The sequence below is a fragment of the Chelonia mydas genome, chromosome 7 (assembly GCF_015237465.2).
Source record: "Chelonia mydas isolate rCheMyd1 chromosome 7, rCheMyd1.pri.v2, whole genome shotgun sequence".
In the NCBI taxonomy this organism is placed as follows: Eukaryota; Metazoa; Chordata; order Testudines; family Cheloniidae; genus Chelonia; species Chelonia mydas.
In genome coordinates this window covers 109,244,480-109,259,296 of record NC_057853.1, presented here as the reverse complement: position 1 = coordinate 109,259,296, position 14,817 = coordinate 109,244,480, and the positions used below count along the sequence as shown (strand labels likewise).

The 14,817-nt window shown below is 40.9% G+C and overlaps 1 protein-coding gene across 1 annotated transcript in view; it reads left to right on the top strand.

Moving 5' to 3' along the window:
- Positions 1-265: 265 nt before the first annotated feature.
- Positions 266-14,817, top strand: part of LOC102934008 (pancreatic lipase-related protein 3) — a 30,243-nt gene continuing 15,691 nt past the window's right edge. Inside the window, exons 1-2 of the mRNA XM_043551964.1 lie at positions 266-802; positions 3,948-4,011. Coding sequence (XP_043407899.1) covers positions 266-802; positions 3,948-4,011 — 601 coding nt within the window. The remainder of the gene's footprint in view (positions 803-3,947; positions 4,012-14,817) is intronic.

Sequence of the window (14,817 nt, the reverse complement as noted above, 5' to 3'; positions counted from 1 at the left end):
AGAAGTAAAAATTATGCTTTTTAATTTTCCAAAATGACCTCATGCATGAAATAGCATCGGCAATGTTTCATACTCTAGCTGTTGATGAAAGCACTGATATATCCATTAACAGATACTTGATACTCTACTTTAAATATAGATCCATAAAATCTGAAGACTATAAAACTTCGTTTGGTGGACTATTATGATTGCAAGAATATGATGCTGTTTCAATAGTGTCTGCAATCAAAGAGTTTATAAAAAACACCAACTTGATCTAATGAAAATGGTGATGTTCACATCTGATGTTGCCTCTGTGATGTTGGGCAGACTCAATGGTGTGGCTGCTCAGCTGAAACGTGATATTCCACACTTAGTCCAGCAACATTGCATTGCACACCGGGAAGTCTTGGGAATTTCTGATGCATGGAAAGAGGTCAAGCTGATAAGAGACATCGAAACCTTAATGAGAACTGTCCACACGGTGTTCTGTTGGTCATCTAGGAGAAAATGCAAATTTCAGGAAATAGTGGATGCTTCTGAATGTGAGTCAGTGGCTATCAGGCCACTCAATGAAGTGCGCTGGTTATCTAGGCACTTTGCACTTCGAGCAATTATTTGCAACTATAATCCTCTTCTGGAATATTTTGAGCAAGACAAAGATACTGATCCAGTTTCTAAATACTGCCACAAAAAGCTGAATACCATGGAATACCGAATAACATTAGAAGTTATGAAAGATGTTTTGTCGGAGCTGGCTTCACTATCCACACTGCTCCAGAACGGGGCCTTACACCTCTTGAAGCATTTCACCTCGCACGAGGTAAACTGAACAAGATCAGAAGACAGTACCTTGGAGATTCAGTCTTATGGAGTGACAAAATTAAGGCTCTCTTAGATATGAGCTCTCAAGAAAATAATGAAATTGATACCAGTTCCATAATAAAACTTTCATAAACAGCTTGTGTGCACATTTGGCAGACAGGTTTCCAGAGGATGAAGTCCAGGAGTGGTCCGCTTTTGACTGTGCAGCAATAGTTAAGTGTGACTTCACTTTTGGAATTCATCAGGTCAAATCCCTATGTTCAAAACACAAAGACTTTCTTGCTGAAGAGACTGTTATAATCAGTCAGTACAATGACTTCAAGTTTGCAGTAGCCGAAAGAATCAAAAGCCAATTGGTTTTAAGTTTTCCGGATATGGTGACATTTGCTCACCAGAACGAACAGTTTCAGGATCTTGCAAAGTTGATGGATATTGGAGGAACATTCCTAGCATCAAGTACAGACTGTGAGCGTGGCTTTAGCTTAATGAACACTCTAAAAAACAAACTACGGAATTGTTTACAAGTAGATCGTTTGGACATGCGGATGTGCATTAAGAGTTACCAGCTGGATGGAGGACTGATAGATCTGGACAGAGTTTATATTGAATGGGCAAATGAAAAGGATCGCAGGGAAAAACAGTAAGGTTAGTTTAGCCGTCTTTGACATTTTGACCAATAAGGAAATTAAAATGCATTTGTAATGACATATCTTATTCTTGGCTGATAATCATGTATTGATTTTTTTTAGGAATATTTTAAATTTAAAACACAAACTCTTGTTTTTCTTTTTTTACTTATGATGTCTCTATCTGAAAACCCATATAAATTGACATAATGGCATACTTATTAAATTGTCTTTATTATATGTTTATCAAAATCTTTTCGGACATGTGTATAGAATGAAAGGTGAAAGTGGACATCAATGGGCAGAAGCCTATGGACTGATAATGATCATGATTAATATGTGCTTGATATATGCTTGTGATTGTCTATAAAAAGATCATAAAGCGTAATGCTTAAAACTAACTTCTGCTTCATGAAGAATGGTTAAATTTCCTTTTTCTAAGTATTTAAAAAAGACATTTATAAAATAACATGATGTAAAACTATCATTACAAATTGCAAATTAAAACTTTTTAAAATGTATAAGCATTTTACTCGCTTGGGCGCATTTGCCTCATTGTGAACAAATTCGACCTCTGCTTCAAAAATTTGCACAGAAGAAATTTTTTGCACACACGGCCTGTCAAAAATTAGAGGGAACACTGCCCCCCGCAGCTCCCAGTGGCCGCGGTTCGCCATTCCCAGCCAATAGGAGCTGCAGGAAGCAGCAGACACAGAAGAAGATCCACATGAAGAGAGATTAAAAGAGTTAGTACTGTTTAAAGAGATGAGTAAATAGAGGGAATAATAGGAGCATATAATATAATGAGAAAAAATCACACACTCCTATTTTTACTCTCATATAAATCCTGGAACAAGGGAACACTAAATTAAAAGGAAGTACACTTAAAACAGTTAAAAAGAAAATAATTGGATTTAAAATATATAATTAACCAATGAAACTGTTATATTAATTTAGATGGGCTAATGATGTTAACATAACTGAGTCACTGTTCAGCATTAAACAAGTGTAAAACAAAGTCCGATGCTTGGTATATAGAGACCTCAGCCTGTTTCGCACTATGGCAAACACGCAATTAAAAATCCTTTTAAACTTTTACTAAAGATACAGAAAAGAAGGAAAAACAATTAAAGCATTTGAAATGTGAAGTATTAAGTAAAGCTTTCATTTTAACGACATCCCTTGTTCCCTGTCTTTTTAGCTGGAGCAAGTTTTTAAAAGGAGAAATCCCCTGTTGTTGGCAGTCTCTTAGATGGTATTAAAAATGGTAATAATTATTCTTTTGGGGAAAAGAGAAGTTAGTTGAGATGGTCTGGAGATGTTGTTGCTGCTGTTGTTAAAGTCCAATTTCAGAAGGGAAAACTTCCCTTGTTTGACAGTCTTTTAGATGGCATCAAAGATGGCAAAAACTGTCATCCCAGATGGTGTTTTGGATTCAGATGGAACTGATAGGGATGGCGACATGATCTGGGTCCCTCTCTCTCTGGCCCACTCTAGCCAGGACATGTCTGAGGATCAGGATGAGGAAAGGCAGGGTCCCAGAAATGGTGGGGTGAAAGCCATGATTGTGAGGCTTGCTCCAATAGCCTCTCTTCTTTCCATCTGTTCTTTTTGTTTTTTCATTCCCCATAAAATCTCTCTCTTTTGAGGTTCCAAAAAGCAGCGATGGGTGGAATAGCCCTGCCCCTTATTATTTTGTCCACCAATTAGGCTTAATATCCAGCATACCAATTTTAACTCATTAATTTCCAGCTCTACATCTCCTATTTTTAACAAGCCTAATTTCAACACAGTTCTTGAATTTTATCAGTAGGCCTTTTTGTTTAAAAACTAATTCAGTTATTCTATCTACTTTTCGTACCTTTTCCCATCAGCATTTGTTGTTATATGTTACTGTAACATCTTATGAACTTTTACATACTTTTTACAGTTGAGTTCATAATTCAGGTCAATTTGTAGGCCCAATGCTCACAACAGAACTCACGGTCAACAGGTATCAGTGAGGCAGGGCCTGAGTATGATTTTATATGTGATTAGATGTTTATATAAATGAAAGTACATCCACAGACGCACAGGATTGTATGAACATTTATACAGGATATAAACACTCATGGTTCAGGGCCTAAAATAGTTGCTAAGTGCTGAAAACTAGGAAGTCAATGGGAACTGGTGATGTTCAGCACTTGGCAGGATTGGGTCGTTAATGAATGAACTCTGGTAATGCAATTGAGGGATAATTATATAGGGAATACAGCCTGTAATCCTTTCCCCCCATCTGTTCACAAAAGGAATGATTATCTCAGTGCTGATCAACAAAAAGCTTTATTGTTCCTTGAAGCAATATTATAGAATAACCTGGAAATTTGATATAATTCAGCATTAGAATAAAACCAGTGCTCTTTCCTACTCTATGCAATTTACCTCAGAGAGGAAAGTAATTCCATGAATGGCAGAATAAATAATAGAAATGATCACAATGCCCAATTTTGTCCTGTTATCCTTCTAATGTCTAAATAGCTATTGCTGCAAGAACACTTTTCACAACAACTCATGAACAACAAAATTCTACTGTCTGAATGTGGTAAGTAATTTTTTTCCTCCTGAAATTAAATATAAATACTTAAAAACTAACTCAGCTTATGTGCACTCATCTTTTTTTATGGTTAGTAATGTCCTCATCAACATGGGCAGACCTCAGAGCCCCACTGGCTTAATTTGGACTCTACATAGGCAGAAGGCCCACATGCATGCAGATCAGATATCAAGATTGGAGACCAAAACCAGTTTATTTCATCACTATTCTCTGTTGTAGTCTCTATCTAGGTACTTATGTGACCCTTCATCACTGTAGTATCTAAGTGCCTCACAATTATTAATGGTTTTTAGCCTCACAACATCTATAGGGGTAAGGAATTACTATCCCCATTTTATAGGCAGGGAACTGAGGCGCAGGGTAGATTAAACGATTTGCCTAATATCACCCAAGAAGCCCGTGGCAGCTCAAGGAATTAAACTCAGGTCTCCAGAATTCTTGTCCAGTGACTTAACCAGACCATCCTGTCTCACGGGTCAACTACATCCATAAATAATAGGGAAATGATTTGATCTCAGAAGCAAGCATTTCTGCCTCTTCTGATTTTTAAAGAGCACCTCTAAACTGAGATTAAGTACTGAACCAAGGTATCCTGACTCCAAATATTATAAAAGTTGAGATGAAAAGAAAATAATACTTATTAATAGATGTTCTTATTTCAAAAAAGGGATCCTTCTTCCCATGTCCCAAAGAAGGTTGCCCAGTGATGCGTTACTATGCGGATAAATTTTCTTTTCACTATGTTGAAGAACGTGGAGTATCACTTTCCTTGCATATTTTTTCCTTTAGCAACACTTACGCAAACTACATTGATACAGAAATTCAGGGGAACATTTCAAAGTCGAGTTTTTCTGAGAAAAGCCTCCCCTGTGTATCTGCAGGGGCACTATGGGAGCAGAAAACATTACAGTCATATCTGGAAAAGATGGGCAAGTGTAAGTACACGTACCAGCTGTATTTCTGTAGTTTCTTCTGCAGTGAAAATGATGGTTCAAGTAACAAATTTTACATCCATTGTGATTTTCTCATGACAACAAATAGGGCGCATCCATGAAATTAAGACTCAGATGCAAATTTTACCCATTCAGAGGTATGTTTGGTCCAGGTGTAACCCACACACCTCCTGGGTGTAGTACTCTGTCCCATCTAGTGGCACCAAGACCACTTAGAGAGAGATTAATGAGTCTGCTCCACAGCCTTAGCTAAGGCTATGTGGCTTTTAGCTCTCGCAATAGAGGCTCATGCATTTAGCTCCAGAGATCCCAGGTTCAATCCTGCCTGCTGACGACTGGGGTCTGTCGGTGTTGCAGAGGCGGATTAAGATTTATTGGGGTTCTGAGCACAAAGAACATTGGGCCTCCCACACCCCGGGGGAGGCAGGGTGGTCATGCCTACCCATTCTTTAACATGGGCATAGTAGCCTCGGGCCAGCATGGAGCAGCAGGGGCTGTGCTTTGCAGCAGGAAATCAGTTCCCCCACCACAAAGTGCAGCCCCGCTAGCGGTGCCATACTCTTCCCAGTGGAGGGCTGAGGTGGGCCTCAGGCCCACTCTCGCTATGGGGCCCTTCTCCTACTATTCCCCCCACGGCCCTGCCCCCTAGCCAGGCCAGAAGCCGGAGCTGGGCTGTGGTAAGAGCTGCCCAGGGAGAACAGGCTACTGTAGGGAGCTATGGACTCTCCACCTGCCCTGGGCAACGTGCCTCAGAGGGCGGGGACACAGGCCGGGGGCTGCTCTCAGGTCCCCCATCCCTCCGTCCAGGCCAGGTAGAGGGTCCAGGGCTCCCCAGAAGGCTCTTGCCATGGCCTGGCTCTGGCTTCTGGCCTAGCCAGCGGGCAGGGCCCCGGGGGGAAGAGGAGGAACAAGGGGCGGGGCCAGAGTTCCAGCGCCAGTGACCCCCCCACATCTACAGAGGTTCCAGAACTCCAGCAAAGGCCCCAAATTGGCTGGGGCCCCTAGGCACGGCCTCATGGGCCTGTGTGTTAATCCTCCACGGGATACAGGGTTTTGATTCTGACCATTTTGGACATCATGGCCAACCATGAATTGTATCCAGATTTACCCCAGATACAGGAGAATTCAGATTTGCAATTTTGGTTTAGGCATATGGGAAAGTTATGTTTCCCTCTTGGGCTGAAATTTTCCATGTTTGGGCTGAACCAGAGGGTGAATATATTTTGGAATAGTTTAGTTAAATCTTACCTGGTGACCCTTAAAATATTTATTCTGATCATTTAAAAAACAATGTATTTTTAGAAAAAGCAAATATTTTGAGGCAGAATAACCAGTATGTTGACACGACATTAAAAAAATGAATAGATTCCATATTTAGTAACTGCGGCCATTGCTTTGAAAATTTCCAGTCGTACTGAAATACATTTACTTATATTTTTCTTTTGTTCACAGATCTATGTTTTGTGGCAAAGTCATTGTGCAGCTTAGAGTTTGGCAAACTCTTACACCTTGCTAACATATAGATGGAAATTTTGTGTTTGTAGTTCCTGTGACCATAGTACACAGAACCACAGAATCTTCTTTCATTTGTTCAGTGGCAAACTGATTTCGAACAAGGTTCCTTCAGTAAATACTAGAGCTTTATTTACTTGGTTCTCTGCAAAAGCACTAACGTTGTGTTTTCAAATTCATTCATTGTCCCTATCCACTCCTTCACAGGGGAGCTAAACTCCTGTCAAGCTCAGCTAATGACGATAGAACATAACAGATATTTTACCAATGCTATAACTGAATGGTTTCGTTCCATTTTTGTATCAACGTGAAGACAAATACTAAAATGGAAAAAGGTCTCTCTTTGTTCAAATACAATGGAAAAGACTGTCTTTAAACCTTTGCCCTTCCGAATGTACTTTGTAAGCATAGGAGCTTCAAATATGCCAACTCATGCTGAGAGTGACTGCTGCACCATCTCTTCTTAATCCCCTTTTCCCGGGCAACTAAACATGCCCAGAAAATTCCCATGGTTGTCCTGGGAACATCTGCTTCTACACCAGTATTCTGAATAGTGTCTACTGAAAATAAAAGCCTCCGAAGTTGGACTAGAATTATCTGAGATATGACCTTTCTTCCTGAAGCACATGTTTAAAGCTACTTTTTGGCAATACCTTCAAAAGCCTGTTGAGAATTGGCAGGACCGTGTATCCAGATATGCAGTCAGACATGTACATGGAAATAAAACCTGGTCATTGCTGGGAACGATGACGTTATCAGGCCAGCCTAATGCAATGCATGGCACTTGATTTTTCTCATTTTCCTCTAGAGCAAATTTGCTGTTGCCACCTTGTTCTTGCTGTGATCGGCTCCATCCATCTCTGCTGGATTTGGTGGACAACCAGGATCTTTTCCCAACCCTTTGTATTCACAGAGCATGGCTCATCTCATTAGCCAGAACAACACTGAAGTATTCAGATATGTTAAACATCCCTGGTGTCTTCCAAAATATGATCGTGTGCTTTTAGCAATCAAGCTGAATTTTCTATACAAACAACTGATGTGGCTTACTAACTCTGGAAAGACCATTAAGATCACCTGTCACAGAAATTCTAGAGCTACAGGCTTAATCAGTTCTTAGGATCATGTTTATTTTCCTCCCACAAAGAACACAAAGGAGGGGAATGTGAGAACATGTCCCATAAATCTCTATCCTCCTCATCAGAATTTCAGCATCTGTTCATATTAGAGGTAGACTTGAGCTGCATAGTTTGGATTTTTCCCAAAGTTTGAAGGTATTCAGATTCTGCCTATCTATAAGATGAACTAACAGAGAATGTTGAAAAGGCAGACACTGTTTCTGTTATAAACCAAATTTTGGTTCCTATTTAAGATCCCCCATAAAAGTCCTTTCAGCTTTGAACTTGGTGTATGTGGTCTGTGGCAAGCCTTTTTTTTTTTTAACCAAGTGTGAGACCATTTCAAGAAGCCATTTTTAAAATATGGGACATAGAAATAATAAGTATTAATCATTATGTGACAATTCTTGCAACTACTTTACTCCCGGATCCTGACTACTGGCTTGTCTGGAATACTTCAAACAAGATTTACTGGCAAGATCTTAATGAGATCTAGTCTGCAAGGCCAAACCTGAAAGACAGAAAAAGCATATTTAGAAATGTCTAAATCCAGCCATTTCTTATGAGGTTTGCCAGAGGAACGGAAGCAGCTTAGGAAGCCGGCAGCAGTGCTGACCAGATCAGCAGACTTCTTGCTCAGATACAGTAAATCAGTGCATCCACTAACCAGACATAGAGACCTGCACAACCAAGGAACCTACTCCGGTCCAACTTAGGAAATCTACTTGGGCAGGACCCCATTCCTGTGAATCTTTGGAAATTCCTAATATGAGGAGTCCTCTCCTGTAGATCTTTTGAGATACACTAGAGTGGGAGGAGTTCGGACGCATTGGGAATGCTTCCTGTTGTTTTTTACTATTTGTACTACAGTAGCACCTAGAAGACCAGATGGGGAACTGAGGTATAGAGAGGGTAAGTATCTTCCCCAAGTAGATCAAAAGTAGATTTATTACATTCCTTATTGCAATATGAGATTATGATAATGGTGTAATAATTACTTGGGTGAAAGTACTGATCTTTCCTGCTAGTACCTGTAAACTTATCACAGGTACTTTTAATAAAGAATTGACAGTTACCAGCTATTGCTGTATCACAGTCTTCTCTTTCCAGCTCCCTCTTTTGAAATTTTAAAATTGTAACTTGGTTTCAGATTTGTGTGGTGCTGTCATTTTAAATTTTTGGAACTAGTCTGAGGCTATAAAGGCCTGATCTAATCACAGGAAGATTTGCCTTGGAAAAAGATAACCAGTCAAGAAGTTCATACCTTGTAAATGGCAAAATAAAGTAAGCCTACATTTTATAATAAATTAAATCTTATCTATAATTTATAATTTCATGGTGCGCTACGTGATGCATTTTGCTGCCATGTTGAAAAAGACAATTACTCTTTGAACAGCTGTGCTCTAAGTATGTTTTTTGAGGGCATATTCCTCTACTGTGCAATTTGCATTCTCTTTGTTACCCCATAAAATGCTAACTTTAGAGGCAGCTTTTGTCATTGGATTCAACAACTTCAGTTATTACTATTGATTTTTCTTTATTTTTAACATTGTATTGGCTTTTTGGAAGTACAATAGAAAAATATTTTATTAAAATTAAAAACAAAACAAAAACCTTCGTCCAAAGTTCTTCCTTGGTGCAAAGAATAAGCTGAGGATACTCTCAAAAATTACTAACAAAATTATTACAGAAAATTCAGCTTTCAGTGTGTGGGGAGGGTATTATTATACGCATGACATTTCTTCTGTTACTGTGGGAGGTGAAAAAACATGAGATCCTTGAACTTTATATGTTCCTTTTAGTTCCATGGAAGAAGTGAACAGCAATAGTAAATAAATAATCCAGAATATTAAATTACTGTACCAAAAATTTAATAATATTTTAGAGCCACTTATCCTACTGCCTTCAATTTGTGTGCGTCTCCATGGGACAATGTTAAAGGAGAGAATCCATTTTGCAGATAATGATGCATAAAAATGAGCTACTTTGATAGCAAGAATCATGAACATCAGGATTCTCTATTAACAGGAAACAAAATGTTTAACTGCATGCCACAACCCCTCCAGAGTCCCATTACCATTACACCCAGAACTCCCCAACAAGCCCCTGTGCATCCAGATCCCCCACAAACCCAGATACCCCACTGAGCCGCCCACAGCCAGTTTGCCCTACACAGAACCCTCTCAACCCACACCTGGATCACCCCACACTAAGCCCCTCCATACTTGGATCCTGCCTTGCTGAGCCTGCCTATCCACACTTGGTGCATCTGGCACAGAGGGGCAGGGCCCTGGGATGTTTCTGGGGAAGGCCCGGTCCTTGTGCTATGTCAGGGTTGGATGCAGCCTCACCACTGAGTCCATGTCCCAGAGGGGAGCTGCACAGTGATCTCCCATCTCTGTGCAGCCAGTAGCCTGTACTCCCCACTGCTGTGCTGGAGCCTCCATATTTATTTGACAAATAAAATTTGCAGAATTTTAAAATATTGTGCACAGAATTTTTATATTTTTGGTGCAGAATTTTTAAATTTTTTTGCACAGAATGCCCTCAGGAGTAAATAATACTCCCTTCACAATTTTGTCCCAGGACTTTGGAATTGAGAGAAAACAGTGAGGTTGCAAAGGGAGTGAGGTTAGATCGTGAGGGTGATGCTCATGGCTTGGAAGAGGCAATTTGGAGCCAGAGTTGGTTTTTGCCATTTTCAGCCAAAATCAATGCAAACCACAGCTGTAGGACATCAATTATGCACAGGAGCGGGAGCAAGAGCTCTCTCCCTCTTAGCATCCGCTTGTGGGAGCTTGGCTCTTCCCTCCTCCATGAGTAGTACAATTGAATATTTCTGTAATTACCTTTACCATCTTTCCTCCCACCCCCCTATAAATCATTAACTTCCTCTAATAGGAGGTTCCTCCACCCAATCCCCAGCCTGAATGAGGAAAACGTGATTACTGCTCCTCAGCACAGGACCTTTTTCAGTTTGCCAAGACTCCGACCCCTCCTGGCCAGATTTAATATCCTAAATCTCTCAGTGTCACATGTTGCCTTCCCATTGTCCTGGAACAAGCAAGAAAGAACCAGTGTGGCACTCAGTGCACTTGTTATTTAAGTTACTTTCCCTTTGCTGCTCCACAGCTTTTTAGGCAAAGCCATTTGAGCCTGTTAGTTGCATCTGGAGTAGGATACCATGTTCACCTACCTAGTGTCTTGTTCCCTATATAGGGCTTCATACACAATACACACCCTCTTGTCTTTGCTAAGGGCAAGTCTACACTACTGCTTTAGTCAATTTAACTTAAGCCACTCCAGGATGTGAAAAAGACACCCCTCTGAGCAACACAAGTTACAGTGACCTAAGCTCTGTCCACACCAGTGCTGTGTCGGTGAGAGACGCTCTCTTGCCAGCAGAGCTTCTGCCACTCACGGAGGTGGGGTAATTATGCTGACAGGACAGTGTCTCCTGTCGGCACAGAGCGTCTTCACCAGACATGCTACAGCGACAAGGCTGCATCAGTGCAGCTGTACCTACATAGTACTTCTAGTGTAGACCTGCTCTAAATTGCTTCCTTTGTGCCCCCTAATGTTGGGGGAACCTGGGGGTTGCTTCAACCCTGGAGATGGTAAGAAAAAAGACAAGACAGGAAAGGGTGGAACAAGGATACTCTCATTGTATGATCATCACAAAGATTCACACTCCCCCGCACTAAATACATAATTAGGCACTTTATGGTTAGGTCCACACCCAAGGAGAGGATAGTCTGAGGAAAGAGAGCAGGAACCAGTGTTCCAGATGGAGTGATCTGAACAGAGATTACAAAGCAAGCGTATATGCTGGATTTAGAGTGGTAAGTGACTAAAAATAAGAAGGGTAGTGTGAGATGTTTGATTGTTTCCATGTAGGGGCCAGGGGACAGTGAAAACCATTACTGCTAACCAAGGGATGTATCTGAGACAGGGATGGCAGAGTGACTCAGCCAACATGTGAGAAGCAAACAAACGAGTTCCGAGGGCTACCCGTGGAAGCTCTGAAAGGAAGAGGTTTCAGGGTCTAAACACTGACATATCCCAACAAGTGATGAGTCTCCTTTGGAGAGATAATGTAACGTAACTGGGATTCAGAGGGAGGGATGCTGTCCCAATTTGAAAGAAGACCAGAAAAGCTATATCTGTAATCTGGATCCTTTCCAGAGTCAAATATATAGGGGCACAAGTAGAACTGGTTGGGAATTTTTTGATGAAACATGTTTTCATCAGAATATAACTGATTTGTCAAAACCAAAGCTTTTCATGGGAAAGGATCACAGTCAACAAAACTTTCATCATAAGGTTTCTCGTGTCTAGGATTAAAGTGTGTGCCTCTGACCATCAGACTCCTGGTTAGCACATCACCTGGCAAATGGGAGACACAGGTTCAAATCCCTGCTCTAGGGCAAGGACTTGAACCCTGGTTTTTCACATCAGTGACTAAACCACTGTGCTATAGTCAGTCTTGCTTGTACTCTAGCCCAATGATGAATTAATTATTTATACTGAGTGGAATAGCTCCAACAGGAGATTCTGAGAAAGATCCACTACCACCAGCCTAGTCATTGGAGCACTTACCCGGGATGTGAGCGCGCCTTGTTTAAGTCCTGGCGGTGTTGGATTTGGAGCATCAGGCTATTAGCTATTCTGTGTCTGTCTCTCTGTTTGTGAAAAATGCCGGAAGGTCTTAGTTTCATCCCAATGCAAAACAGGAACATATTTGAAATCTCAAAAAATGTTGCTGGATGGGAGAACTATTTCACACTCAGCTCTAGCGATGAGTAATATTTGAAGTCACTGAGGAAGCAAAATTAGATAAAGCACGAAGTAAAGTACTGTCAGAGTTAAAGAATGGATGGGATTGTTTTGGAGATACTAATTGGAAGAATGTGGCAACTAGAAACAATTCTATTACACAATCATCTATGGAGACATTCAGATTCAGGTTGGTTGCCAGTAAAAGTTATCCTACATTTAAGGATGGCTAGTTGACAAGCAGACTGAGAATAGGCCAGAGATTAACAGTAACCTAACTACTGACCAAGAAGAAAGGAGAGAAAGAGCCACTAGAAAGAAAGAAGAGGCAAGAAATCTTAGTCAATGACTATAAACTAGTGGAAGAATCCACAGGTAGCACAAACATCTCCCAAACTCTTCTATGGCCTGTGCTATGCAGAGGTCAAGAACAGATCATCATAATGGTCCTTTTCGGCCTTAAAAATCCATGAATCCCAGTGCAAGGAAGTGGTTGAATCCTCCTTACTTAGGACATTAAACTAGACTAGACAAAATGCTGAATGGAACAATCTTACATTGGCAAGATGAAAAATTGGATAACTGAATGAGTTTTTTTCATCATTACATTATCTGAGTCCATTCGACTGTGATCCATGCCCAAGCAAGTAGCTCTGGATTAATATCCCCTTTTCCTCTGTCCTACATTACCATCATATTAATTGTATCTGATTCTTCATCAGGTTATAACATTAACTTCTTAAAATCCCAACCCCTGGCACATGGTCTCCAACAGTAAGCAAATGCCTGTACACTTTGTACCCTCATCCCCCACATCAAATACCTCAGAAAAACATCCCCTAGCACCTATTCTGGGTCACTGCTTCAATCCAGAGACTCCAACATAATTTAGGAGATCGGCAGATATTTGAAAGCCTCCCTTCTTACCTACGGCCGGACAAAGTGATGTGTATGAATGCTCTACCCTGACCTAATTATTGCTTTTACTCTGTCTGCTGATTTGGAGGAGGAGAGTCTCAAAGAAGTTCCAAAGCACTCTGCTCCACGGGATGGCTGGTTTGCCTAATTTTAAATTTATGTCATCTTGAGCCTTTATTTAAGGTAAGTTACCTCCTGGAGAACTTCCCCATACAACTCCTAGTGGGTAGACAGGAAGAGGAGATTGGCCAAAGTCAAGATGCTCTCTTCTCTGTTATATTTTGCATTGTAGTAATCCTAATAGCAATTATGGATCACTGTGCTAAGCACTGTACAAACATATGGAAGGAGTAGGCAGCATTTAGAGATGGGATGAAGTCCTCCACTTCCTGTACAGATTACTTCACTCTTCATGTCACCAGCAAACCATGCAATTCTCTGTGCACCAGTTTTCAGCATCTGGAAGAGTCTGGGCAGCTAATTGGGATCCTACTGGGCTATCTCCAACCTGAGCTACAGAGGGTGAATGTGCCTAGAGAAGAGGCTATTCTCAGATTCCTTTTAAGGAGTCGGCCGGTGTGTTTCCAAGTAGTCATTTTCTAGAGGTGAACTGGGTATTCACACAGGTAAGAGGAGACATGTGGTATGCAGAGAACTTTGTACTGTCAGATATTTCCATTATCAAGGGTTTTGTTTTGAGTTTTCAAAGACATTAACTGTAATCATCTGGCATGTTTTTATTTACCTCTTTCCTTCTAATGAATCTGATCCTTGGCCTTAAACTGAAGTATAAAAGACAACAGGTGAACACTTAGACATATTGTATTGATCTGGTGAATGCAGCACTTTAAAGAGACGTCTTTTCGGCTTTGGAAAATTTATAATATGATTTGTGCAGAAAGAGCAGAAAACAGAACAACAGCTGCTGGCATAAACCATTCCAGGACAGCAGCCAAAGAGAGGAACAACAATATAGCAAGGGAAAGAGGTGGTTCTATGTCTCTTAGGTACTTATATGGCCCCCATTACTGCAGTATCCGAGCACCTCACAATCTTTTATGCATTTACCCTGACAACACTACTAAACCCATTATACAGATGAGAAAGAGAGACTAAGTGACTGCCCAAGGCCACACAGGAAGTTTGTGGCAGAGCAGGGAATTAAACCTGGGTTTCCAGCAGGTGCACTACCCCTAAGACCTTCCTTCCTCTCCATTTTGCATGTAATAATTGCAGTGCAAGAGTGGATACCCCTGTTGCACTTCACTTATTAAGTAAATGGTAGGCAAAACTGGGGGGGGGGGGGGGTGAAGTGCAGCAAGGATATAAAAAGAGGTTTGAAAGACAAAAGGGAGAATGCTTAAAAGACTGCAGCTGGGAGGGTGTTTTAAGTCTGAGGCACTGTAAGAGGAGACAAAGGGATTTGGCTTGTGCAGTGCCTCACGGGTGTGGATAAAGGAAGAGACGATAGCGGAATTATAAACAGGGGCAGAATTGAGAAAGGTTCTGATGCAGTA